Raw genomic sequence first — 27339 nt, forward strand, 5'->3', positions numbered from 1 at the left:
GCTTAATTGGAGTAATCATGCTCGGCTTTGGTTCAATCTGTGCCCTCGTCACCGAATGGAATCAGACCTGTACAGAGCAGGCCTGTGCCCATCCATCTTGAATAAGAGAGAGTGAGCTGGAGCGCTACTCTACGTACAGTACAGTATCCTGTACACAAGGGGGGGTTTGAGATCCCAATTAACCTGGAACACGTCTTTGAGGTGTAGGAGAAAACCAGAACAAGCATGTGACCATGGGGAAGGACACACTGACCCCTCCAGGACTAGGACTGGACACCCTGCAGACACACTGACCTCCAGGACCAGGACTGGACACCCTGCAGCCACAATGTCGCTCGATCCTCAAAGAATTTACTGAACTACGTGGAACAGAAGTCAAACTGCTGCGTGTTCTCTACCTTTAAACCAGGCGCTAACTGAAAGATGCCTATAGTCTAGAACCTTCTGGTGAGGCTGAAGTTCACCCCTCACTGTGCTACGGGCCAGCGGGCTCCCGCCCAGAAGAATTTTATTGTTAATTAAGAGAGACTGTGTTACCCATCTTAAAAATGACAGAAGTGCGACATTAGCCGCCCTGATACGGATGGACGTGTTCCGTGTTTATTTGCACAACACAGTACAGACGCTTTCCGCAAACGAGTCGGCTGCGGACTTAGAAGACGGCAGCACTGTTTTTCAACCAGAGGAGTCGATGCAAAGCTTCCAGAGTCTTCAGAAAAGCCGCTTCCGGCTCCCACGAGGAATCTCAGCTCTGTCGCAGGCTGCGGCGCGCTCGTTACGCATGCGCAGCGGCTCGGTTTCGTCACCAGTGAAATGCCGGTTCTCAGGACAACGCGTCCGCCGCGCGGATGCTGCTTCAAGTTCGTGTCAGCGAGCATCACACCACCCCGGGGGGCGGGGCGAAGGGGCCCGGCGGGGCGGGGCCTTTTTCTATAAGTGCCGGGAGTCAGCTGAGGCGTCGCAGTCCGACAATTTGAACAAAACGCGCACATCGCTTGGTGTGGTGTGTCTCGCAGCCGGTCTGCAAATTCCGCTTCTCCTCATCTCGTCTACGTCTGTCTCAGACGCTAATCGGCTTCCCAGAGAGACTCATCTCTGCACTCGCTGTCGGAACGAAGACTACAGCATCCGTTTGCATTTTCGGCCTTCCCTTTGTGCGTCATAATCCCAGACTGTAATAAAGGTAGGCTTTTTTCTTTTACTAGTGTCTTCGTGTTTCGTTGAAGATGATTTAGCCTAGCCTGTTAGTGCGATGCCCTGTAGACGCTGTATTTGAACTGCAGAAAACTGAGGAAATACGAGAAACTACCTCGGAAAAACGCTGTCACTCCACAGACAGTGGGAGCAGGTCTGTAGCCGTGCTGTTCACACAGGTGTGACCTTGTAGAGACGCGCTCCGTGCTTCGGGCTGTGTTTTGGTATGTGTGCAGATCTGGGTGTGAGGTGAACTTCCGGGCAAGGTTATAACCTAGCGATTAAACACGTGACGCGTAATAACTCTCCTTAGAAGCAATGCTAACATCACCGGGATAGGAGAAGAGGACAAACTGGGATATTCATGTTTACATTTACCGGTCAGCACGGGTTCTAGATTTGATTAATCAAGTGTTCCTAAATTAGCCCCCATCACGGCCCGCCTCAGGCTGAAGACGGTGTCATTCAATGGAATGCACTTGCAAAATGAACCGTTCATCCGAGTGGTGGCGTCTGGGAAACTGCTGGACTGTGGCACCAGGTACCAGCCGGCTGGCCCGGGATTCAGAGTTTCCGACTCTTCGTAGTACCGAGCTCCGGAGAGGGGAAGCAGTCTGCGGTTAGGAACCACCGCTGTCGAAAATCGTGCTCCCCACCCACCAGAAGTAGCTCAGCTCGGAAAGAGCTTTCTGGAAGACTCGTGCAGTCGGCATGCCGTCACGTGCATTGCGGAACGGAAGTAAACATGGGCGCCCATTGGCCGAGGCGCGGGGTGACGTCACCACTGTCCTGCTTGCTTTGTCTGGTGGAAAATAACAGGGCTGCCGAATACCCGCAGTCAAGCGATGTTATTCGAAATCAAAGCAAGGACGTTATGATACCAACAGTTTTTATGTGTATTATCACGCCATGATAATGTGAAATGTGTGTATTTTGCATTAGCGTGCGGTCAATGTTGGTTAAAGGTTATAAATGACGACACCTTAGGGCAAGTAAAAATAGTGTGAACCATACATCTATTGCTCCTTTTCAGGAAGAAGGAAGAGTTCTAAAATGGTCTATATGTAAACGCTACCTTGCGTGTTACGTAGGCTGTATTTGCAGGAATCTGTTTAATTTAAACGTGTAAAATGAGGCAACTACTGTAGAATGAACGGACTGCATGTTTTTCATTCATCAAAATTCATACAAAATCAGAGCAGCGAGGCAGGTTTTCTGTCGACACATTACTGGGCTGTAATGCACAGAAACTATCGCTTCGGATCTGTCAGTCGTGGAAGCTCGTGGATGTCTGCTGTGTCGCACAGTCCGCTCGGTCGCGTTGTCCTCGCGGTTATGCGAGTTCAGGTCATTGAGATTCTCTGCGGGTCTTCGAAGAGGAACTTTCTGGAACGCAAGTTCGGCGTCTGTAGTCCCCCCGTAGGAAAGAAATGCAGCACGGAAAAGTACTGGCTGGTCTGCGCCTTGTGATTGGCCGCGGGGATAAGAAGTACGTCACGGGCTTTCGTCCAATGGGATTCCAGTATCTAATCCGAGAAGGACTTGACTGTACATGAGATTAGGAGGTGCGTGTGCGCACTGCAGGGTTTAACATCTTTTTTTTTTTTTGTACGACAGACCAAGATTCAACCTTTGTGCAATGACATTTCTTTGAAGAGGAAAATCACTGCGCTGCTTAAGTTATTTATTGCTGGGGTCTTTTGTCCTTGCTGTCATTTTATGTGCTGCGCAGTTTAAAGCATTTGCTCTTTTACATTTAGTCATCCAGCCCTCAATGAGGATCTCTCTTGCACACAAAGCCACCGTAACTGCATGATTGCGTCGGTCAGTACCCATCGGGAAATGCTGGAAGTCTTTTGATTGTGCTTTGCAGGTCTCCACCATGGCCACACAGATCCGAGTGGACAGCTCCAATGTGAAATACACTGAGCGTTACATCGAGGCACAGTACTCCTACCACACCAGCGCTGTCTCCCGGGACAATGGCACGTACAAGGTAACAGAGCCGAGCTCCTGTGCCCACTCGTGCCTGTAGCTCCGTCATCCTGCAGCTCACAGCTGGCAGCCCACTGAAGGAACGCTAAGGCTGCTGCTGGAAGAGGTGTTAGAGGGACCAACAGGGGGCGCTCACCCTGCAGTCTGTGTGGGTCCTAGTGCCCCAGTATAGTGACGGGGGCACTGTACTGTAAACAGGCGCCGTCCTTCGGATGAGACTGAGGTCCTGACTCTCTCTGGTCATTAAAAAATCTCAGGGCTTTTTTCGTAAAGGGTATGGGTGTAACCCCCAGTGTCCTGGCCAAATTTCCCCCTGGCCTTTACCAATCATGGCCTCCTAATAATCCCCATCTCTGAACTGGCTTCATCACTCTGCTCTCCTCCCCACTGAGAGCTGGTGTGTGGGGGAGCGGACTGGAGCATCATCCAGGTGGGGCTGCACACTGGTGATGGTGGAGGGGATCCCCATGACCTGTAAAGGACTTTGAGTGGAGTGTCCAGAAAAGCTCTTTAAGTGTGAGGAATTATTATTATTATTATTATTATTATTATTATTATTATTATTCAGCTCCTTATGTTTAACGCCAGTAGTGGTCCAGTCCAGGACATCTTGCAGTAGTCATGATCTCCTCGACTGGGCAGGCCGCAGTGCGGCTCCGAGCCGGGCGCTGACCCCCCCGTGTCTCCCGTCGGCCGCAGGTGACGCCGCGCAGCACGCACTACACCTTCCGCACCGAGAGGAAGCTGCCCAAGCTGGGCGTGATGCTGGTGGGCTGGGGCGGCAACAACGGCACCACGGTGACCGCAGCCGTGCTGGCCAACAGGCTGGGCCTGAGCTGGAGGACCAAGACGGGCTGGAAGGTGAGGGGGTGTAGGGCCGCCGCCACCGCCGTTCCAAATAGTGCACCCCTTCAAAAAAAATCAAACGATTGCTCTCATGAAGCAACTAAAATACAAAATACACTTGGATGATGTGTGTGTGCACAGTGCATCCCTTTTTCCTGGTTGCTAATTGAAACAACTTCTTGGCGAAATAGAATCGGAGATGTTAACTACTGGACCCTGCCGCCCTCAAATCCAGGATCCAGGACCTGGAGCAAGACCCGTCTTGTTAATTGTCACTCGAGTTATAATTTACAACTTCTATTTGCATCTTGGATTACTGGGTGTTCTACTGTTGCACAAAGCAATGAGCACTTCTGTATTTTACCTTGTTAATTTGTTCCAGCTGTAACGCAGGCTGGCAATGCAGAGCGGGAGTAGACCAGGATATCGTGTTCATTTCATGGGACACTGGGTCAGAACGGGTACTTGAATACTCCGCCGTGGTGTTTGCGGTCCCCTTTGTCTGGGATGCTTCATCTTTGCACCTAAACCGGGAGCAGAATCTGACTGTGTTGCTGCCTTTCTCTCTCCGCTCTTTAGAAAGCCAACTACTTCGGCTCCTTGCTCCAGGCCTCCACTGTGTGCCTGGGAACCGGGCCCGAGGGCGACGTCTTCGTGCCCTTCCATGACCTGCTGCCCATGGTGCACCCCAACGACATCGTCTTCGATGGTAGGTGGGGAGTGGGTGTTCCTGTCTGATGCTTTTGCACCCACTTCAGTACAGCAGAGAGAAACACTCCCAGGTGTCGGTGCTGCAGGTAAAAACGCCACAGGCAGCGCTCTCGCCCCAGGGCGAGACTCCTGAGCACCCCTCTTCCTCTTCCTGTCTCTGCCAGTGCTTGTTGTGCGTGTGAAAAGAAGCGTTTATTTGCTGCACACCAGAGGCTGAATTGATCATCGGAATATGGTGAATAGTGCAATTAAAGAAGCAATAACTGTACTTGGTATTGCATTATTTCCTACCTTTTGTACATTCAGTTATTTCTTATGCAGCTTCTGTTGAATTGGTTAAGCAGTTCTGTAACGCATGGTGTTTCTTTGTGCATGCTCTGTATTTATTATATGATTCTCTGTATACAGCCATTAATAAAACATTTTACTGGACTGGAAAAATAGTAAGTTCTAAGTGTCTAACTGGCCCGTGTGCCTCCTGGTCTGCAGGATGGGACATCTCCTCACTGGATCTGGCCAGGGCTATGGAGCGTGCCCAGGTCCTGGACTGGTCCCTGCAGGAGCAACTGCGCCCCCACATGGCCAAACTGAAGCCCCGTCCCTCCATCTACATCCCTGAGTTTATCGCAGCCAATCAGGGGGAGAGAGCTGACAATGTCCTCGAGGGGAGCATGGAGGAGCAGGTATGGGGACAGACTGATATCTGGGCTGTCGGAGCAGGGCGCCGCCCTGCTGGACCAGTGGAGCCCATAACTCTGCTTCCTGCCAGCCTTCATGTAGACACAGCTGTGACATAGAGTACGGTTCTGCAAGAGATCAGTGTAGGGCGGCAGCAGCAGTACTTTGGGTGGGGTGGGGGGGAATGAATACTCCTAAATCAAGGAGGTATCCCTCTCTCAAGTGAGGGCTTCCACAATTGTTGAGTGGGAGCTCCAGACGATTAAAATTTGATGTCACCCTGTTTTGCTTTTTTAACTTCACCTGTGAATCAATTCTGTATATAATTTTTAAGAAAATATTTTAAGCAAATTTGTCAGGGGAGGGGGAAGAAGTAGAACCGTTTTTGATCTAGTACTGAGCATTCATATCTGGTCAAGTCCCAATCTTCTCCCATGATGCACTGAGGAAGCCTGCTTTTCTCAGCGCTTGAAGGACTGGGCTGAAGGCCGCCTGCCTCTCTGTGTTGCAGATGGAGCAAATCCGAAAGGATATCCGGGACTTCAGGCAGCAGAGCAGAGTGGACAAGGTGATCGTGCTGTGGACGGCCAACACCGAGCGCTTCTGCGACATCGTCCCTGGTGTGAACGACACCGCGCAGAACCTGCTCAAAACCATCCAGGTGAGAGAGGGCAGCCGGCACGGCCTGGGCTTACTTCGCAAGGACTGTAGCCTGAGCTTGTGCGGGGGGGGGGCGTGTTGACTAACCTCTGACCCCACCTGGAGTGTGGTCTGTTGCAGTTTGCCCATGAAGCTGCTGTCATGTCCCTGTCCCTTGCTGCTGGCTCCCATGATTCCTCACCTTCAGACGTGACTGGGGTGTAGACCCTGCCATGACCTCAGCCTGACCTTGTTCTTGTCCAGTCTGTTTTTCCATTTCCCTCCTTTGGGTTGACATGCTGCCCAGTGGCTTGAGCTGCTGTGCTGGTCAGGTCACCACAGCTGCTCCTGGGTGCTGTTCTCATGGCCCCCAGGTGGTGGCAGACCTGTAGGACTGGATTCTCAAGGGCTCGGTCTGTTTTGCAAGAACTGGGGGAGTGGTTGCAGACTACAGTTCACATCGGTTTTGTTGTGACCTGTTTGCCAGTAACCTGAGGGCAGAAAACCTGCTAATAACTGGTAGTCCATCTACCAAGTAACAGTGGTGTCCATGTGTTGTAAAATACTGTTTCAGGTATGTGTCAGACCTCAGGGGTTTTACTGTGAGAGAACTCGGACTTGAGAGAGTTAAAGAAGCAGTCCTGTGTTTCCTCAACTGAAACAGGCATATTTTGTCACCATGTAGAGAGCAGGGCTCTGGTTGGGATGGATGTTGGGATATACAGAGCAGCTACAGCTACTGGACCAGCAGGAAAATGGGAGTACGATCACTTGTATATAAATAATTCAGGTGGGGAGCTGCGTAGGCTGCAAAGGAACAAGTAAGAGGTTTATTCCCTGCTGAAAAGAGAAGAGAGAAAAGGTAGCTCACACCTGAAGAAGACTCCATGGCCGAAACGTTGTTTTCTTTCTTCTCATTTCAGCATGGAATAAACCTCTTACTATAAATAATCATTACTTTATTTTATGTGGAGCTTCTAAATATATTTTAAAGCACTTAACAGGAAAGAGTTTTAAAAATCACAGAGGGGTTTAGAATGCAGTAGAAGATGCGAAGGGGCAGAGACAGACATCACTTAAATAAAAGCCTCAGTATCGTATTTTGCACAATATAGAATTGGTGCCTAGCTCAAGCTGCTCAGTATCCTGCTGGATAAGATCGGAACACTTTATTGGCCCTATACAATTTCGTGCATTAGGAATTTCTTTTCGCAGACCCCAGCTTGCTCTCCATGAGACACACAGACAGGGAGAGAAGCTGGGGGTCAGAGCGCAGGGTCAGCCATTTATACAGCACCCCTGGAGCAGCTGGGGTTAAGGGCCTTGCTCAGGGGCCCAATGGAGTAGGATTCCTCTGCCGGCCGTGGGATTTGAACCAGCAACCTCCCAGCCACAGGCGCAGATCCTGAGCCACAGAGCCACCACATCCCCGCTGTCTGTCCTGTACCCCGTGCTCAGTCTGCGCCTGCTGTTCTCCAGGCAGGAGGTGAGGTGTCCCCCTCCACCCTCTTCGCGGTGGCCAGTATCCTGGAGGGCTGCGCCTACATCAACGGCTCCCCGCAGAACACCTTCGTCCCCGGGGCCGTGGAGCTGGCCGTGCAGAGAGGGGTCTTCATCGCCGGCGACGACTTCAAGTCCGGCCAGACCAAGCTCAAGTCCGTGCTGGTGGACTTCCTGGTTGGCGCTGGCATCAAGGTGAGCCTGGGCGGCCTTGCTGGGGCTGGTCCTCTCCCTTTGCCCCGGGTCCATCCCTCCTTCCCTGCATGGTCTGACCACAGCATCCAAGTCAGGGTCCTGGAGGAGCCGGAGCCTGTCCCAGCATGCAATGGGCACAAGACCGGGTACACCCTGGATGGGACGCCAGTTCCTCACAGGACACACACACACACACACACACACACACACACACACACACACACACACACACACACACACACGAGGACCAGTTAACCTACTGGGATGTCTTTGGACTCTGGGAGGAAACCAGAGCAGCCAGAGGTTACCCATCTGAACACAGGGAGGAACATGCAAGCTCCCCCCCAATCCCCCCCCCCAGCAGCTCTGCTTTAGAGCCCTCTTGAGCCCAGGGGCCCAGCACTACAGGGCAGCAATGCCAACCACTGTACCACCATGCTGCCCTTGCCTCCAAGTCCCCATTCGTTGTTTCTTTTCCATTGGAGGGGTTCGGAGAAAAACTGGTCTCTGAGCCACGTGTGATCTATAGTTTGAGGTGAGATTTCCTTCCGTCAACCACTGAGCCTCCTTTCTAAGGACAGGATCATATTGGCACCCGAGCGGAACCCGTACCTCCAGAGACGGTGCTCCCTTTCACGCTGCAGAGAGCAGGCAGAGGCGGTCATGGCCGACGGAGTGAGGCAGCCCGAGGGCTGTGTGTGTGTTTTGCAGCCCAGCTCCATCGTGAGCTACAACCACCTGGGGAACAACGACGGCCTGAACCTGTCGGCACCCCAGCAGTTCCGCTCCAAGGAGATCTCCAAGAGCAACGTGGTGGACGACGTGGTGCAGTCAAACCGCATGCTGTACCCCGACGGGGAGAAGCCAGACCACTGTGTGAGTGCCGGCGGGGGGTGCCCGGGCGTGCAGTGCAGGGGCAGGCTGAGAGCGGGGCTGCTCAGTGCAGGTGTGTGAGGTCCAGGGCTGGGGGCTGTGTACTGAGGCTGGATGAGCCAGAGTGCAGGCGGGCAGTGTGGGGGTGCAGGGGGATCTGAGCCCCCCGAGGCTGTGGCCATTGCCAGCTCTTTACCTCCGTTGTCATAGCGATGCGTGCTTGCAATGCACTTTGGGGAAGCGAACGTATCGGGCCTGATCTGAAAGGCCTTGGAAAGGATTTAGAGTTGTTCTGTTTAATCATGAGCACTAGGGGGTGTCCGAGTCTCGTGAGCACCCCCTGCCCTGGCAGGAGGAGATCATGCCGGAGCTCCTGCGTGAGTGTGCACTGAACCTCCGCAGCGCTCGTGCAGAAATGAGTTACCAGCCAGCAGGACAGGTGGTATAAAAAAGAAAAACTAGCTTGTGTTACTGATAGCATAGCGGGGCTGATTCTCTGCGATTGAGAGACATTCCCCAGATGAGTGTCGAAGGTTTTATTCCTGACGAGCAGAAGCCACAGCTTTGATGGGATTTTGCCTAAAGGCTTTTGCAGAACTTCTGGATCGGTGTCTGGGCAGGACTGACCTCGCCCAGTGTTGCTTGGTCAGGCCAAATTCTGCCTTCTCCCTGGGCCAGGCGCAGGCAGCAGAGAAGGGAGTGATGGGGTTGCAATGGGTTCAGGTGGCCGGGTTTTTTTTGGGGGGGGGAAATTTACATCCGAAGGCGTAGAAAAACGGGAGGTTTGTGTTTTTGCACGAGACCCAGATGGATGAGGTTCTTGGAGCACTGAACTGCTACTACCAAATGGGAACCTCTTATCTGTTCACATTTCTGGGAGTAAAGGGGGGTGCTCTGACAAGTCTCTGGATGTTCCCCCCGCAGGTGGTGATCAAGTATGTGCCCTATGTGGGCGACAGCAAGCGGGCCATGGACGAGTACACCTCCGAGATCATGCTGGGGGGCACCAACACCATCGTCATCCACAACACCTGCGAGGTGAGCACCTGACTAGAATCTCAGTGGGAAGAGGAGGAGCCCTGTCTCGCGTTGAGCTGGAGAGAGCGATTTATAAAACATTTTCTATTGTAAGCGAATCCATTAAGTGGCTCGTTAGCACTCTAGAAACTCAAGGCTTCATCAGATTCGCTGTAGGGGATTAACCCAAAGGAAGACCCCCGGTCAATCCCAGTAATGCTGCTATCGACCTGGGTGGTCTTACCTTGCTTAAGAAATAAACTGATTTGGAGATTTGAACTTCCAGCCTCACTAGCTTTTTACTTGGCTGGTTGCCAGCGGGGGGGAGGGGGGTGGGGAAGGTTCCTCTCGGGTCTCCCGGAGGTGCCGAATCGGTAAATGAGCTCTGAGCAGCAGGAAGAGCTGATGGGCACCGTGTGCCACCTGTTTTGGTGCAGGACTCCCTGCTGGCCAGCCCCATCATCCTGGATTTGGTGATCCTGACGGAGCTGTGCCAGCGCATCACATTCCGCACGGAGGACAGCCCCGACTTCCAGACCTTCCACAGCGTGCTCTCGGTGCTCAGCTACCTGTGCAAGGCACCCCTCGTCCCACAGGGGGCGCCGGTGGTCAACGCCCTCTTCAGGCAGCGCGCCTGCATTGAGAACATCATGAGGTTCGTGCGGTTTCTCCTGCCCACATCAACCCATTGCTCTGTGGTCCACAACTCCAGTCTCTAGGGCCTCAGTGTCTCCAGGTTTATTTTCCAGTGCTGCTCTTAATGACCCAAGTGAGATCATTATTAGCTTAAAACTTCCCCTGGTGGTGGTTTTTCCTCAAATTAGAAAACCTGATGGATTCTGGCACTTTAGCACTGGAGTTATAGCCAGCATTATAATAGACCTTATGTTATTGAATTAATGATTTTGTTTGCATAATTAGTGGGAAATGGTTTGCCTACCCCTGCTGTGCTAAATACAAGGTGATTATCATGGAGGTACCCAGGTGTACCAGAAAAGGAATGTGTTGGGCTTCCTGCATCTCTCAATAATTTTATATACAGTATCACCTTTTAAAAGTGGTGTCTCAAAGCACTTTGCAGTAAGAAGTAAAATTTAAAAAGCATGAATTACACAAGGGTTTGAAATACAGTAGGAAAGCAAAGGGGCAGACACAGAACCAGTTAACTAAAGCCCTTCTAAAGAACAAGGTTTTGAGTCTTGATTTGAATGAGGTTGGGCAAGGCAACGCCGATATCCTTAGAGCGGGAGACAGCCCCGTCAGCCATAGAGTGTCCAGTGTACAGATGGAAGCCCAGGATGAGAGGAGTGGAATAGGATGATAGCAAGTGCTGTGGTTCCAGGCCATGGACTGTAGTGCCTTCTAGGTGAGAATGTTGATTTCAAAATCCTCAAACTTTTGTCCCCCCCCACCCCCACAGAGCCTGCCTCGGGCTCCCCCCACAGAATCACATGCAGCTTGAGCACAAGACGCGCAGCGGCTGTCTGCCCCAGGAGTGCAACAGCATCACCGTTCCCACGGCAGCCATCAAGAAGCCCGTCGCCCTTGACAACGGGTACCACGCGCCGCTGCTGCAGAACGGCTTCCACTAGAGCTGGCGGTGGGGTAAGCGGCGCCCGGCTCTGGCCTGGGCACAGGGCTCTCCTGTTTGCGGACATTTGCCTGAGAAAATAAAAATAATCCGTTTGTTGTTTTTTTGTTAAGTTTGCTGTAGCTGTTCTGTTTGGTAGTGTTGTTTGCTTTGTAAAGGCGGGACGTCCCAGAGACCAGACCCCAGGATTGGTCTTTTTTTTTTTTTTTTTTTTTTAAGGATAGTCGCAGGAGCGCACTGTCATGTTTTTTTTTTCTTACATTTTTTTTTTGTTGTTGGGACTTCTTGTTGTATAAAAAGGCGGAACCTTGAGAATCCTCTGGAGGATTTTTTTTAAGTGCTTGAAAGTTATTTTTAAAACTGTTAGAATTCCAGCTGTATTTTGTCAATTAACAGTTTTAAAGCAGTGGGGTGCCGTGTGAAGGTGGAAGATGAGATCGGTGTGTCTTGTTTCCACTCTTCGATAAGGACTAAATCAAACTTGGCCATCTTGCACCCCTGCCAATTTTCCTCCGGACATCTGTAAAGCTTCTGTAAAAGGTGCTAGAGTTCTAGGTATTGCTGCCAGTACCTCCAATTTGCTTATTTAATTTAAAAAGAGGAGAAAAAACACCATGTCTGACTGCCCCCCGAAGGGCTTTGTTCTTGTGCTGAACTGCTTGTCTCAGAAGTGAAAGGAGTGAGATGACCTCATTGTCCAGCCTCGCGGGAGAGAGGCTGTGTGTGTGTGTGTGTGTGAATGGACCGTTCTTTCCTATTGGGAAGCTGAGAGAGAGAAGAAGCTGAAATAAATATCTAAATTGTTCAAGCGATGGTCTCTAGTGTATACTTTCATCTTAATCCTCCATAAAAACTTCACCAGGAGTGGGACGGAGTGTGTTGCTCTGGGGGAAAGTGCGATAGCCAGGACTACCTCTTCGATGGATGATGCAGCTCTCCAGGCCAGCAGGTTTTAATAAGCAAAAGATCAGTGCATGTGGTTACATTGGACCAGTACTGAGCTAATTAGGCCAATTTAACTGTACTGTAAAACGGTGCCATCCTTCAGATGAGATGCAAAACTGAGGTCCTGACTCTCTGTGGTCATCAAAAATGCCAGGGCATTTGTCAAAAAGAGTAGGGGTGTTACCCTGGTGTCCTGGCCACATTTCTCCCTGGCCTTTACCAATCATGGCCTCCTCGCAATACCTATCTCTGAACTGGCTCACACTCTGTTCTCCTCCCCCGATTGCTGATGTGTGGTGAGCGTTCTGGCGCACTATGGCTGCCGTCGCATCATCCAGATGGGGCTGCACATTGGTGGTGGTGGAGAAGATCCCCATTGCCCAGAACAGTGCTATAAAAGTGTAAGCAATTATTATTTGCTGTACATTATTACGAACATGCCCATTTCAATGGCTGTTAATGAATTATGCTAAGAATGGAACTGTTAAAACTCAAGAAGAAGAGAAAATCCCACAGTTCTGCTGTGTGTGTGTGAACAAATGAATAAGTAAACGATATATCCCCTTACCTCTCCTCCCCACGGCGCCTGACATTGCTGGTAATGGTGATCTGTCACTGAAGCCTGAGTGTGACACTGGGCTGTAGGCCACCGGTACAGGAGTGATTGATTAGTCTCACTGGGGAAAGGGGACACTGTACAGAGAAAAAAACAGCTTTAGAACACTCGACACCAGCAGAGGGCCTTCAAAGAAAAAAATATTTCGTATGCTTTTCCCACTGACCCGTCGGTCTGCAGCTCTAGTTAAATTACAGGTCACTGCTGGGTTGGTGTTCCCAAAGCAAGTTCACATTACTGCAAATGCACACACGCAAAAGGGTCTCAGGAGTCTTCCCTCCACACGCCATTGAGTGGCAGCATCTGTCACAGGCATATAGACAGCCCACACAGTGCTGGGCTCACTCACGCACACACGCAGCAGGTGCCCGCCTCCAGCTCCTGGCATTCATCTCCCTGTGCGGTCCGCCTGCGCCGCCCTCTCCCCCCCCCCCGTGGGCACGCATCACACATGCAGCGGAGGAGGTGGGGGTGGGAACAGATCGCAGAGACTGCCACACAGGTCACACAGACTGCAGAACAGTAGCAGGGCGTCTGGCCACACACAGGACTGCTCGCCTCTCTGCCGAGGAAGGCCCCAGTGCCATCCAGCATGCCAGGCCCTGTGCCGCATCTGAACGTGGGAAGAAAACACTGGTTTCATTCCTTCCAGGACAGTTAAAAGGGACAAGTCGGGGGAGGGGGGGCAGGGGGGAGAGAGAAAAGGACGGATAGCTGTATTTGGAGTTCCTGCCTCTGCCTGATCCCATGCAGCTGGATTCCTGGGAAGTCAGAAACATCTGGCCACCGGACCCATCTCTCCACAGGTGAGCATGCCTTACTCTTGTCTGGTGCCTCCGGCAGTGGTGTCCACCTCAGCCCTGGCTCACTAACAGTTCAATCTTGTCTGCTACAGCCTTGTAGCAGTGTGCACAGCCTTGTTTCTGACCGCTAACGCAGTGTCCGTGTGACACCCTCTCTCTCGCTGTAGTTTAAAAGACACTGAACCTGAGGCATAACAAACCACTAACCTCCACCCACTGTGCACTCGATATCTGCACTGGGATAGCGGTGCCATTAAAACTCCACTGCTGGCTGAAAGAACAAGATCTGTCAGCCTTCCTGCAGCTGCAACCTTACTGGTCAGGGAGCAGGGTGAGATTCAGGGGGTTTCCTTGTTTCTGAATAGACTAGTATCATTACAGTTCACTAGGCAGTACTAAAATAGAGTAAAACTGCCAGATCGTACTGTTCATCTGTTCTACAAACAGAAAGCCTTTGCCAAGGGAGAAGTAAAAATACAACATGTAGCTCCCTTTGTTGTCTCTCCTCATATTTTAGCATATCATATCTTTCGAAGTGCATCTAGCTGTAAATTCTCCTTTTACAGTATGAGGGTAAAAATGGATGAGGCAGGTAACCCCAGACTAAGGTAAGCAAACAAGAAATAGAAAACACCAAAATATTACTGGAATGTGCAGGAAACGGACAGTGGTGCCCTTGAGGATTAAAAACAGGCCAGAACAGGACACGTTCCTGCAGAGGAATGCCGAGATGAGAAACAGACCCGCGAGATGTCAATCCTCTTTGACCTCCGACCCCAGTGCTGCTGCGTGGCCTTGAGCCGGGGGGGCGGGCTGGTTTGGGGGTGAGTGACAGGATCGCCCCGAGCCTGTGAGGCACCGGTTCAAGGGCACACGAGACTCGCCGTTCAAGCCTCAGAGAGAGAGAAGACCAGGGTTTATTAGGGCCAGCAGCTATATCACCCTGCAACTCACAACTGGCAGCCCACTGGAGCCCAGCAGGTGTGAGCCTGGCCAGTACCTGGAGGGGAGACTCCTGGGAAAGCTGAGGCTGCTGCTGGAAGAGGTGTTAGTGGGACCAGTAGGGGGCGCTCACACTGCGGTCCATGTGGGTTCGAATGCCCCAGTATAGTGACGGGGACACAGGCTCCATCCTTTGGATGAGACGGTCCCGACTCTCTGTGGTCATTTAAAAATCCCAGGGCGTTTCTCGAAAAGAGTAGGGGTGTAACCCCGGCGTCCTGGATAAATTTCCCATTGGCCCTTACCAGTCATGGCCTCCTAATAATCCCCATCTCTGAACTGGCTTCATCACTCTGCTCTCCTCCCCACTGAGAGCTGATGTGTGGTGAGCGTTCTGGCGCACTATGGCTGCCGTTGCATCATCCAGGTGGGGCTGCACACTGGTGGTGGTGGAGGGGAGTCCCCATTACCTGTAAAGCACTTTGAGTGGAGTGTCCAGAAAAGCGCTATATAAGTATAAGCAATTATTATATTATTATTATTATTATATTATTATTAGGCATGGCCCACCCTCCAGCTGGCTGTGTATTTTCCACACTGCGAGCACAGTTCTCGATCTCACTGAAACACAGTCACTTTCATCAAACAGTATTTTTGGATCAGTAGCAGGTGTTATGAAAGGAAGGGGGCTGGCGATGCAAGTGCTATTTGGAAAACAAACGAAAAAACTGCAGCCTCCAGGGACAGTCATCCTGTGACTCATAAACTGGGCTACGAGCTTCATGGCCACAATGGCTCATCATCACTATAACGTAAGAAACAGAAACTCAGATTTGCAGACTGCCTCTCAAGACAGGATCCCAATTTTCTTAGGAAGCATTAAGAGCACAACAAAAGAACTGGAACCTCATCACAGAACTTCCTGTTCTAAGAATCTGATATTATGTGCAAAGATAATCCCCAGGCTGTGATGTATCTGGCTTCCTCTTTGCAATAATGATGAGGCTCTGATGGAGAGCAGATCTGATAGCACAGGTGCTGCAGGTAACCTGACAGCTCCTCGCCACACACAGGCGCTTGGCTCGCTGGCACAGACTAACATTGAGCTGAGGGAAGTAGGCTGGGGTTGTAGCACAGATCGGGAACTAAGGGCCCTTCAGGACACTCATGTCTAAGCTCCGTGGTTCCAGCGAAAGCGCTGTGCTGTTTTTGCAGCACAGTGGTAGGGTTTCCACAGGAGGGGAAGACACAAAGACATTGGACTTGTTCGGCTAACGTTCATATCCCATCATGGGATCTGAGCGAGACTAATTACTCTAAGAAAGCAGAGTTTTAGGGATTTCCAGAGGGAGGGTGTCTCTGGCTACAGCAATATCCTTGCGGGGGGAATGTGCCATCATCCCAGCTGACTGAAGCAAGACAGCACATCCCGTGACTGTGCCAAGAGACCATGCTGTACCAGCCCGTCTCCCCCTCCCTACTCCCCGCTGGTCACCTCTTTCATCCCAGCTGGGGTCCTCTCAGAAAATGAGGGCTTCAAAGTGTCCCCCCTTCTGGCTTTGTACTTGACCCGACATTTGAATCGGTCAGAAGTCAGAGATGCGCCTGTTCCCCCCAGCTCACGATACGAATGTGACGTTTTGACTCGCATAAGATTCTGATCAGTTTGTCTCAGTGTCTAATACAAAATCAATCAAACAGATTTTATATTAGACAAAAAAAAAAGAGTTTCTACCCTCCTGCTGTCATCGCCTCTGAGCACAAAGAGATCCAGATGTGTTGAGCCAGCATCTGGTTACAACTTCATCGCCCTTACCTTATCCTTTGTCATTTCAGCACGAATGGTCTGTGTACCAGGGTGGAAATACCGTTCTTTTAAAAAAAGTGTTGTGTTGCCCTCTATCTCTTCAATGGCACCTTATAAATATCTTTTCTGTGTTGGCCTGGCAACAGGAGCTGCAGTGGATTCTGGGCAGCGACCCAAGAACTGAAGACTCTGCAGCCGTAAGGAGCTGAGAGGAGGGGGGGTGTCACTGGGGGTCCCCCGTAAGAGGGAAGAGCTCCCTATCTCCACGACACAGACTTGGACCCAGGTCCTGACCGGGGAGGCTGGTGAGAGGGGATTCGGAGACCCCCCCAAAAAATGGGCGAGCCATGGGACTACCTCACCGACGGAAGCCCCCTCATCAAGGCGGCCCACCTGGGCAAGCTCCGGCTGGTGCGTCTCCTGGTGGAAGGCGGGGCCCAGGTCAACGAACGCAACCAGACGGGTGAAACGCCGCTGCTGGCGGCTTGCAAAGCCAGGCAGGGGGACCAGCCGGTCACCAGCCAGCTGAAGCTCCTGAGCTACCTGCTGGACCACCAAGCCGACCCCAACGGCCAGGACAGGACGGGGCGCACCGCCCTGATGTACGCCTGCAGGGAGAAGGCGGGGCCCGAGGTGGCGGCGCTCCTGCTCGACCGCGGCGCCGACCCCAGCCTGGAGGACTACGCGGGCGCCTCGGCGCTGGTCTACGCCGTCAACGCCAAGGAGAAGGCCACCCTGCAGGTGCTGCTGGACGCCTGCAGGGAGAGGGGCCGGGACATCATCATCATCTCCAAAGACCTCACCGCTCGGGGCCACGCCGTCACCAAGAGGTACCTGAACGTGCCGCCCTCCCCGGACGACGAGGGACACTCCTCGCCGGATTCCTGCACGTCTCCCTCGGAGATTGAGCTCCAGACGGGCTCCCCCAGCTCCGAGGCGGAGGGAGGGAACATCTTCGACTTCCGGGGGACCAGCAAAAGAGGGGCGCCGGCCCCGCTGCGAGAGAACGCGTGCGCTCGGCCCAAACTGGACAGCTGGGCGGGCAAGAACCACCGCCTGCGATCGGAGCCCTGGCTGGAGATTCACAACCTGACACACCTGCAGGACGCGTACGAGGAGAGCCTGAGGGGTGGAGGATGGGCGCAGGAGGAGGAGGAGGAGGAGGAAACGGAGCAGGGGCAGCTGGAAACCGAACTACGGGTCCTGGCTGTGTCGAGAAGAACCTCCTGCTCCAAGAGCACGGATTCCGCACAGGTCTCCTCCTCCGAAACCGCCCGGGCCCGAACCCCAGCCCCCGAGACGAGCAAGTCGCCCAGGAGATCCTCCATCGAGAAGCTGCCCACATCCACCAACTCCAGGGTGCTGGGCCGCAGGAACACGCTGACCGCCGCTCCGGACCGACCCCTCCTGCAGCTGCCCCACCTGGCCCCAGACCCCTGCTCTTCCGATTTGCACCTTCAGCCCGGTAACAACGTGGAACCCACCCCAGTGGAAACCCAGGGCAGCAGGCAGGCGCCAGGCAGAAAGGGCCAGCTCTCGTCCGCGCCCGGCTGGAGGTCCCTCTCCATCGAGTCCACTGAGGGCTCCCAGGGTGTCTTCGCTGGTGACGTAACCGGGAAAAGACGACTCCCCGAGAGGCGGCCACAAGAGGGCGCCATGCCGTCCGGCTCCCAGGCGCGATCAAGCTTCCTCCCGCCACTCCCTTCGGGTCCCTCCCCGGCACCTGCCGGGCTCGGACCTCCTGCCCCCACGGAGAAGCCTCCCTGGCGCCCGCTCTGCGGCTCCAGGTTTGCGGCCGGCCAGGAGAAAAGGGTACAGCGTCGACACTCCATCCAACTGGAGCAGATGAAGCATCCGGGCAGCTACGAGGAGATCCTGCTACTGTGAGAAAGGGGGAGAGAGAGAGATGCACACGACGTCCCGGAGCCTCCGTGTGAACCCTGCATTCCTGCCTATTCCGAACTCGGCTCTTATCACCTCCTTCCACTTCAGCAGTTCCAGACCCACCCGCGGCACACCTCTGGCCAGCTGCCGATGAACCAGGTTCTCCTTGCAAGACGGAAGCTGGCCAGGAAGACAGTTCTTGAAGCGTGGGGCTTGGAGTGCCTTTATTCCATATTCTTCTCCCTTGGATATGCTTCTTCCCAGTTCCAGTGGATTCTCCTATATCCACACGCCACAGGGCTGTGGAACAGGGGGCACTTCCTTACACAAAGTGGTGTGCGTTGTAGAAGCCGAAATCTTGGCTTGGTTCAAGAAACAGCTAGATGAGTTCTTTGGATCTGTTAGCTTCTGCCCTACCAAATGGTATGACAGGGCAAATAGCCTCCTCTCGTTCATATGTTTCTCATGCTCTTACCTTTCCCCAGTTGCATGTGCTCATGCATCGAGAGGACACTTTCAGACCAACAAGTCTGCTCAAGAACCAACACAACCCTTCGCACAGCTGTAGGCAGATGGGCAGGATGGGAAACAACAGGCAGATGGATTGCTCCTGCAACGCAGCAGGGCTTTGACTAAATCCGTGACTAAGCCTGACCACTGAACACTCCAGAACCTGAGAGGGCTCAGGCTTCAGGCACACAGGATAGAATGTAAACATGCAACTATCCTCACGTTCGCATCCACACAGAACACCACCAACACCGAGCTAAAAAGTATCAGGTCTTGTTTGCGTTGAAAAGACACCAAAACGGAGCCATTCCTACATTTGGCACATGCTTTAAAGAACGGACAGGTCAGGGTGTTTACATAAACACAGGAAACAATCATTTCCCAGCAGCCCTTGTTCCAGTCTGATATTTCTACACTGACATTAAGGCCAGGATTTTCCATCATTGCATCATTCTCTATCATTCCACCCAGCCTTGACTTGAGACCTGAGTACGTTATGAAAGGATTAGGCTTAATTCTGGAATGTGAGCGATCTTTAAAACCCAACCAATGACCTAAGGCGACCTCAAGCCTTCTCTTACACAAGTTTTAAGCACGACAGCTATGTTAAAGGGCGATACTGGCCCAACAGAGATTTTATCAGAGTGAAGTTTTTTCCTCAGGGCGTGAAGCTGCGGCTGCTTTGCGTTCGCTGACCCTCGAGTAGCTGCAGTTCATCTCGGGACCTCTTGTTCCGCTCACCTCGGGGTGCACGATGGGCAATGGGGTGCCTGCAGGAGCCTGGAGTCAGTAAATGGTTCCCCCAGTGAGCTGACGTAGGACAAGAGGGACACAGCAGCTGGCCAGGAAAGAAGCCAGACTCGCCCCTCATGGCCTGGTTTCGCTGAGCGGTATAGCAAATATCTTCCATGGTGGAACAGCTCCAGCTCTCCCGAGCTCCCTGGCCCCGTCGCTCACCTGCCCATCCGCAGACAAGCGGACGAGTGACGTTCCCGGGGTAAAGGGGGTGCTCTTCCCTCGGCCTCCGGCATCAAGCCCGGTCACACCCAGCCCAGTGGACAGCAGCTCCTATTCCAGGAGGACGCTGGTCTGAGAATGTTTCCCCAGCGTGCTTCTATAAATCACAGATCGGGGTTTGGCTACGTGTACTGTGTTCTTATTAAAAAAAGAACACAGATCTGCAGATGATCTTATATTTTTGGGAGCAGAACTGGCTGGATGACAAACCTGCAGATGCTCCTCCAGACGTGCAGGCATGGCAAAGCAGTGTATAGAACCTCAAATTGTTAGAACAACAAATACATTTTTCTCTGTAGGTTTTGTCTGGGGCATTAAAAATATTACTGTTCTGAACACTACAGTTCTTAGAATGACCAAGTCAATATTAACCTTGCAAATTATTGACAGTTCCCATACACTTCAATGCAATTGATATTACATAGATTTTTTTTTTCTTCGTTTGCATAAGCAACCCTTTACCATCAGCTGTGCTCAGATGCAAGTGATATTTTCAGAACAGAACAGCTAGCCACTTCACACTCATGTAGACCCGTCTGGATTGATCACACAGAGCTTCGCAGAGCGGAGATTTCAGACTATTTAGCACCTCAAAAAAACATTCCTGATGTCACGTACAGACGCATCTCTGCAGCCGAGTGCCCAGCCCACCAGCTGAGCCAACTGCCCTGATGCAACCCGATCTCATCAGTTGATACAGGCTGTTTGATACCATCGTGCTCCAGCAGAGATGATAACTTAGCATAGACTTTGCCTGTTGCTGTAGAGAAGCCACATTATAGGCTTTTAGACTACACATGCAAACAAATCCAGAGGAAACACAGGTCAGTGCTGGACACCCTAAATGCAGGAATGGCCCTTGAGGGCCACTGGATATCCCCTATGCAGTGTTTAGAACAATACTTTGGGACAGACACTAACTCCGACCCCACCAATCCTGGATATAAATGGCTTTAACCTTCCAGCATTCACTCCACTAACATGCACCAAATTCAACCCTCTATCCCTCTCCCTCTCATTGGAGCGTTTGGAGGCAGCAGCCAGACTTGTCCACCCCTCTGATGTGTCCCAACATCTGTGTCCATCTCACACTAAGTTGGTCCTGCTGTGTCACTGCGCCATGAAAAAAACCCTCAGCTCTGAATCGTATCGACAAGCAGAGGACCACTAGTGAAAGGACAGCCCTGCTCATCGAAATGTGTCTGATGGCTAAAACAACCGAATTGGACCTCGCTGGCACACAGGACCACACCTCCAAAGGCTCTGAGGACAAGTGTCAGTCAGAGAAATCAGGAGTCGCTGTGCTTGTGGAAAGTACTGAAAACTCCAGCTTTGGAAATGGCACTTGTTTTAAATAAAGAAAGCCTCTCAAATACCTGTCAGCTTCACCAGAACAGGCTGCAGTGTGTAGACTCACCTGGGGGCCTCTCCAATCCCTTCCATGACGATAAACCAGCACCTTAATTGCTTAATTGATAAACCAATTAATCAACTTGCAATTGAAGACCTGGCTGTACTAAAGTATTGCAGAAGAGCTGCCAGTTGGGGGCACTGTTAATGACGAACAGCACAGTGTACTCCCGTTTCTAGGCACCCCCCCTTCCTCCCCACCCCACCCCCAAAAACCACCCAGGATAGAAACACAGACACCCACAAGCAGAACAAAGCACCGTCCGAGCAGCACTGATGTCTCGTAAAAGGAAGCCATCTGATTTTATTTCAATTCTGTTTTTAAATAGACGTATGTACAACGCACAGACAGACCACCGCCGCCCTTCGGCACAGGGCAGAAGATGAAGAGACGACTCCAAGAACAAAGGGGAAAAAAAATCAAATTACATTTATTATTGATGCAGGTTTGTTTCTTTCTTCAATAAGCAACTTTTTGTCAGTCTAAAGAAACTTTACAATATAAAGAAACATACAAAGGACATCGGTATACTACACAAGACAACTATATAGCCCTAAGACAAGGATCTCAGCTACCTACCGTAAAATACAAAGCAAACCTAGGAAAAAGACTGCTTCATTTTCAATACTGCTGTGTCATCTGAAAGGACAATGAACAGTACAAGACAGACCTGGGCATTCTTGGGCTCATAGACACAGGCCAGCAGGGATGGCAGGACCCCAGAGACTCAGAGCAGCAGCACCCTGCCCTGCACCTTTGACTCAGCAATCTGAGGTCTGTGGTCACCAGGGGGCTGCAAAGGGGTTGGGGGGGTGGTTATCATTCACCTGTCAAAGCTGCTGGGCTCCAGACAGCTTCAAGGGGCCAAAAATGCGATTGGTCAAAGTCTGCAGAAGTCAAGTGATCTCCAACGAAACTCCCCAAAACAAATTGATCAAAACGAATCTGCCCCTGCTGGACTGTAGCTGCCCCCCACCAAGAATGAGGGTTTGGGTCCACCTCCTCCTCCCCCCCCCCACCTTGGGTGAGGGAGCCCCTCTCCTCTTGCATGCTCCCCCACCCAGCACCCCCAAAAAGTCCCTGCCAGTGGGCCGGTAATACAGAGCGTGATGAGAGAACACAGACGGGGCTGTCCCGGGACAGGAGAGCAGGGAGAACACGCACACCGCCTGCTCTCGCGCTTTTCTCCTTCGAATGAGGTCCTTGAAGTTTCGTCTCCGTTTGTTTTTGTTTTTTTTTACGTTTTCTTTTTAAATAGATAAAAAAAAAATCCTTCATATGAAAGGCTGGAATAAGTGGTCCCTTGCCGTGTCTTTAAAGAGATGGTGCCCTTGACCCTCTGACTCAGGATGCCCAACCAGTGCAAAATAAATCGGAACGCTGCAGTTCCAACCACCTTGAAGCTTCGCCTCCTCCCCACATCTGCCTTCTTTGCGGTGCAGACAGACCTCCCCGAGCACATCTGTATTGTGGGTGGCGGAGGGGGGTCAGGCCACCCCCCCCCGTCACGGCCTCAGACACGTCACCCACAAGCAGGACAAGCTCTCGGGAGACAAGTCCTCCCCTTGCTGGGCCAGCCTGCTAAACCTGCACAGTCATGCCCCAGCTCGCATGAACCGGCGCATTCTCACGCAATGACACTGTCGCCCCACTGCATGTTTCGGCAGACAGACTGTGCTAGGCCGGTACTACGGTGAAAGTCCACAAGGGCTCACGTGAACTCTGCTCTCTTACTCACAGGGTAAGAACCCCAGAGCTCAGGCTCATCCTCTGAAGCCCAGGAGAGACCGGGCGAGCACACAGATTCTCTGTCTCAACTCTGCAAGCACAGCGCCGGGGGACTCAAGTCCTCTCCAAGACATCGGCTTTTAGGGACAAAGCTCTAGGGAGGTGGTCTCCTTCCTCCCTAAAAGACAATACAGGCTCTGGGAGGATTTAATGCAGCGGTTTCATGAAAGCTCAACTTGTATGAAGGATGCAGTTACTGTTATTTTGCTCTTTATTTAAAGCTACAAGAGCAGTCAGACAGAAGCACACCGTCCCTTTAAATGAAAAACAGTTTTTTTTTCAGAGAGAGAGAGAGCTGTATTCATTGGTAGTGACATTTTAAAATATGTCCATGATATCAAAATGCATTATACAGTATTTACAAAACCAACCACGCGTAGAGGGCTGAGAGCAGCTGGGACAGAGACCCTCCTAGCTCTGGGGCTCACTGGCCAACAGGGCGGTGCTGCGGCACTCTGCAACCTTCTCTGCAATGACCTTTCCCGTTTATGTGCAAATAAAAAAAAAGCATATTCATCAACGCTTTAATTCTCCAAAATTAAGCGCTACCACTAATGAATCACCCCGTCTGAGTTGTTTTCCCTCTCCTCTGATTGGCTGCTTTTGCCAACGTCTCCCCCCACCCCGACTGAAGGCGCTGCACAGGTCCGACAGCGCCCTCTGCAGCCCGCAGGCGGGAGAGCAGTCAGTTCCACTCGGGATGCAGACTCGTGGGACTGGGATATAACTGGAAAGGGGCACTCTCACCAGCCAGGGAGAACAAGGAATAGACTGGGATCATGGAAGTTTAAAAAAAAAAGCCTCCAGTGCATTGGAAGGGCCAGGCTGCTGGCAATCAGGCCTGCAGTGTCTCCTGTACAGCTGCGCTGTGAAATATTAACCGCAGCTGCAGAGCCCAGGGCAGAAAGGCAGTCTGCTCTTCCATCTGTCTCTCAGCCTCCCTCTCCTTTCCCCACAAAGAGTTTCTCAAGCAAAGCCTGGGTCAAGTCCTTCCATTCGAATGCAGATCCAATGGGCCACTTTTTTTTTCAGCTTTCTTTCTTAAATATCTTTTTTTGTTGTTTTTTTTTAAAAAAAAAGAAAAATATACAAAAAGAGAACAGCAAAACAGCACATGGGACGTGGTCCAAACAGGGCTGGTTTGGGGTTCGTGCACGAGCTGACAAGACGAAAGGCAAAGACCGTACTGCCTGGATACCGGGTTCCTGGGTCAGGTTGGAACAGCCCGGGCTCGTTCCACCAATTCACTGGGCCGCAGGACAGCGCAGCGCTGGAGACAGGGTTGCTCTGGGGCCTGCTTCAGGCGATGGGCTGGATTCAAAGAAAGAAATCGAAGTTCTACAAAAAGGAACTTGCGTCACGCCAGTTACCGAGACACCCTTGTATCTGACACTCCCCAGATCAGACAGCCGCTCTGGACTGGAAGCTGAGACGCAGACCAGCAGGAGCTCCTACGACTTGGACCTATGAGGAGCAGCTGAACTGGTCCCATTACATTACCACTCCCTTTTAAGCTTTCGGATCTCACCAGATCCAATCGCCTGCTGAAGTGTGGTCCTTTAGTTGGGGGGCTCGACTCAGGCGATCCAGCATGACATGTCCCAACATGGAGCAAGGGAGATTCGGACAAGACGACAGCCCCTGGCCAAGTCACCTGGACACCAGCCTCTGCCTGTTTAAAGAGAACAGCGCCGTACCAAATTAAGACCAGGGATTGCGGGGGGAGGGCAAGGGTTTCTCTCCAGCGTGCACACAGTGGACTGCGTGACAGCAGCCTCCTTTCTGTGGAACTCCCATCTTTCACTAAACAGACATCCGCCCAGAGGAACAGGCAGCTGCCGTCAAGAGCCACATGGGACAGAACACAGATGCACAGAAAGCTTTTCAGATCAGTCGAGCTGGACCTTGAATATGACTTATGAATAAGCCACTTGGCTTATGAAATGCAAGTAATAGAACAGTGACAGAACATAACAATGATATAAAAAAAATAAAGTACAATTTACTGATTACTGGTTTCCCTTCCATTTGTGTTTTTCTTGCGTTGACAGAACTTTTTTGATTGTCCACTACAACACACTGGGGCTTGGACGTTACACCACTAACATCAATATGCAGGGGATTATCTTCAGCCAACTGCCAGCAAGAAACCACGCCAGCAGCTCTTTTCTGAGGCAGCACTACAACACCGCCCCCTGGGGGACAGAAGGGGCAAGAGCAGCACGGGTCAATGCAGTTCAGTCCCAACAACCTGGGAGTTGTCACCTAGTTACCAGGACAAAAGAGGGCACTTTAAAAAAAAAAAGGTTTAAAATAAATACAAGTGTGAGGGCCACTCCAGAGGTAAGGAAAAAGTACAAAATTAAAAAAAGCTGCGATACTGAATGCTCTCTGTGCTGAACGGACAGCGTAGTCGTGTGTCCACTGCCCGCGGGTCAGTTCTTAACTGGACAGGCAGTCAAGGTAGTTCCGTTTTTGGAGGGGGAGGAGGAACTGAAACAGATCTGGGGCGAGCTGCTCCCTCTCATCGGAAAATCCCAGCGCCCCGGTCAGCTCAGCTCAGCTGTCCAGCTCCGCTACCGAGCAGCGATGCCAACGGGCGATCGCCCAGCTCGGGTCGAGCTCGTCGCTCCGCCTCCAGGTCCGGTTCCTCCAGTCACATCCCGGCTGGGTCCTGAACACCCCCCCCCCCCCCCCCCCGCCAGCCTGCGGAGATCAAGGCTGGCAGTGTGCTGGGGTTCGAGCAGGAGCCCACAGCCATGTGTGTATTTCAGCGAGTCGGGGGAGGAGGCAGCTGAAGGGAGGGAAGACCTTGTTTAAGATCCGTGCCCCCCCCATCTGATCCGCCTGGGGAGGGGTAGGGGGGAACAGAAGATCTGTGGGCAGAACGGCCGCTGTGCTTTTGTCTCAGGTGTCCAGAGGTTCGATGTCCCCTTGAGGGGGGGGAGGGGGGAAAAGACATCCAGAAAAACACACGACTAAATAACCACGATCCCGACAGGAGAACAGGCAGGATCGGCCACCTGCTTCGCCGGATTGAAGCAGTTCCGCGTTTCTCCTTAAAAACATCCCAACAAAACAAACCCGAGAAGGAGCAGATGAGAAGCGAGAGGGCTGCTGCCACTGCTGCTGTCTGGGGCTGGTCAGTGTCCCGGGTCGGTGAGGTAGCCTGGCAGGCAGGGGGTGGGGGGAGTCCGAGAGCAGCCCCCCCCCCCCCCCGGGGGGCTCGGAGAGCGCTCTCGCCCGCGGCGGCCGACGCCAAGCCCCCATCCGGGGAGGGCGCACGTGTGTGTGTGGTGTGCGGGGAGGAGGGTGACGATCCAGAGCGGGGAATTGGGGGGAAAAGAGGGCAGCGAGGAAGAGGAGGAGGAGGAGGCGGCAAAAATAAAAAAAATAAAAAAAAAATAAAAAAAGAAATCACACACTCATCGTCATGTTGGGTGAATACTGCAAAGAGAGAAGAGAGGAGGGGGGAGACGGGTGAGAGTGGATAGGCACAGCTCTAGCTGAAAAAAACACAGCACAGGGTCTGCGATAGGGGGTGAAGACCCCCCCCCAGCTAACGTCTGAACTAGAACGCAGTGGGACAGGCTGGAGCTCTGTCTCATGGGAGACTGTTGACGTGAGGGCAAGCCACACAGCAGAGGTGTCCTCTAACAAGTTCCGCGAGGGATCAACAACAGGTGTCTCAGAGGCTTCACCTCCGATTTCGCCCGAGGGGGCCAAACGAGGTTATTGCTCCCCTATGTCAGCAGCCAGAACTAGACTCACTCATTGATACCGAGAACGGGAGTCACTTCTTTACATGAAGGGTGGTGGGAGGGTGGAACAGGCAGCTCGGTCCTACTGGGAATCCCCCTTCACGTCCACCTGGATGATGCGCCAGTCCGCTCCCCACACACCAGCTCTCAGTGGGGAGGAGAGCAGAGTGATGGAGCCAGTTCAGAGAGGGGGATTATGAGGAGGCCATGACTGGTAAGGGCCCGTTCTCGCTATCAATGATACTGGAACTTGTTAGGGGACATCTCTGCTGTGTGGCTTGTCCTCACGTCAGTCTACCATGAAGCCGTTGTTATGGTCCCCAACCTCATCAAAGGCCCCCACCCTTACCCTGCCAGTAACCTCTGACCTTTCAGGACCAAGGCTGCTGGATCCCAGTCCTACTGGGGGACAAAGAGGGGGGTCCGGGGAGGCAGACTCACACTTTCACTTTGGAATGGGTTTAAGAAGTTCCCAGGCATGTCCCCATCGTCGCGTGGAGTCCCTGGGGGATTGTTCATTCCTGCCATGTTGTTTGGAGAACTCTGGGTGGAAAGAGAGAGGGGGGGATGCACAGTTAGCACCACTGCGTGACCTGTCATGAGCTGTGCGTGGTGT

The 27339-nt window shown here is 52.3% G+C and overlaps 3 protein-coding genes across 10 annotated transcripts in view; 2 read left to right on the top strand and 1 right to left on the bottom strand.

The window, feature by feature from the left end:
• Positions 1–926: 926 nt before the first annotated feature.
• On the top strand, positions 927–12049 carry LOC148639247 (inositol-3-phosphate synthase 1-A-like). Of its 2 annotated transcripts, none has more exons than XM_088621930.1 (11): positions 927–1183; positions 3068–3190; positions 3889–4050; positions 4615–4744; positions 5236–5429; positions 5936–6085; positions 7543–7758; positions 8470–8634; positions 9556–9669; positions 10086–10303; positions 11069–12049. In XM_088621930.1, the coding sequence occupies exons 2-11, from the start codon at positions 3077–3079 to the stop codon at positions 11238–11240; spliced, it is 1635 nt and encodes a 544-aa protein (XP_088478056.1). In that variant the 5' UTR covers positions 927–1183; positions 3068–3076; the 3' UTR covers positions 11241–12049. The 2 variants fall into 2 exon arrangements, with proteins under 2 accessions (XP_088478056.1, XP_088478057.1); XM_088621931.1 differs by lacking the exon at positions 927–1183 and adding an exon at positions 1235–1348.
• A 688-nt stretch (positions 12050–12737) lies between these two features.
• Positions 12738–27339, bottom strand: part of ssbp4 (single stranded DNA binding protein 4) — a 71664-nt gene continuing 57062 nt past the window's right edge. For 2 of the 7 annotated variants that reach the window (XM_088621940.1, XM_088621935.1), the window contains 2 exons: positions 27165–27266; positions 21586–26409 (listed from right to left, as the gene is read on the bottom strand). In XM_088621940.1, coding sequence (XP_088478066.1) covers positions 26380–26409; positions 27165–27266 — 132 coding nt within the window. In that variant the 3' untranslated portion in view covers positions 21586–26379. Of the gene's footprint in view, positions 12878–21585; positions 27267–27339 lie in introns of those variants that run through there. The other 5 variants (XM_088621939.1, XM_088621937.1, XM_088621933.1 and 2 more) reach the window with 5 other exon arrangements.
• On the top strand, positions 12953–24047 carry LOC148639249 (uncharacterized). Its single transcript, XM_088621932.1, has 2 exons — positions 12953–13606; positions 16499–24047. The coding sequence occupies exon 2, from the start codon at positions 16689–16691 to the stop codon at positions 18237–18239; it is 1551 nt and encodes a 516-aa protein (XP_088478058.1). The 5' UTR covers positions 12953–13606; positions 16499–16688; the 3' UTR covers positions 18240–24047.

The sequence above is a fragment of the Lepisosteus platostomus genome, chromosome 27 (assembly GCF_059453375.1).
Source record: "Lepisosteus platostomus isolate fLepPlt1 chromosome 27, fLepPlt1.hap1, whole genome shotgun sequence".
Taxonomy (NCBI): Eukaryota; Metazoa; Chordata; class Actinopteri; order Semionotiformes; family Lepisosteidae; genus Lepisosteus; species Lepisosteus platostomus.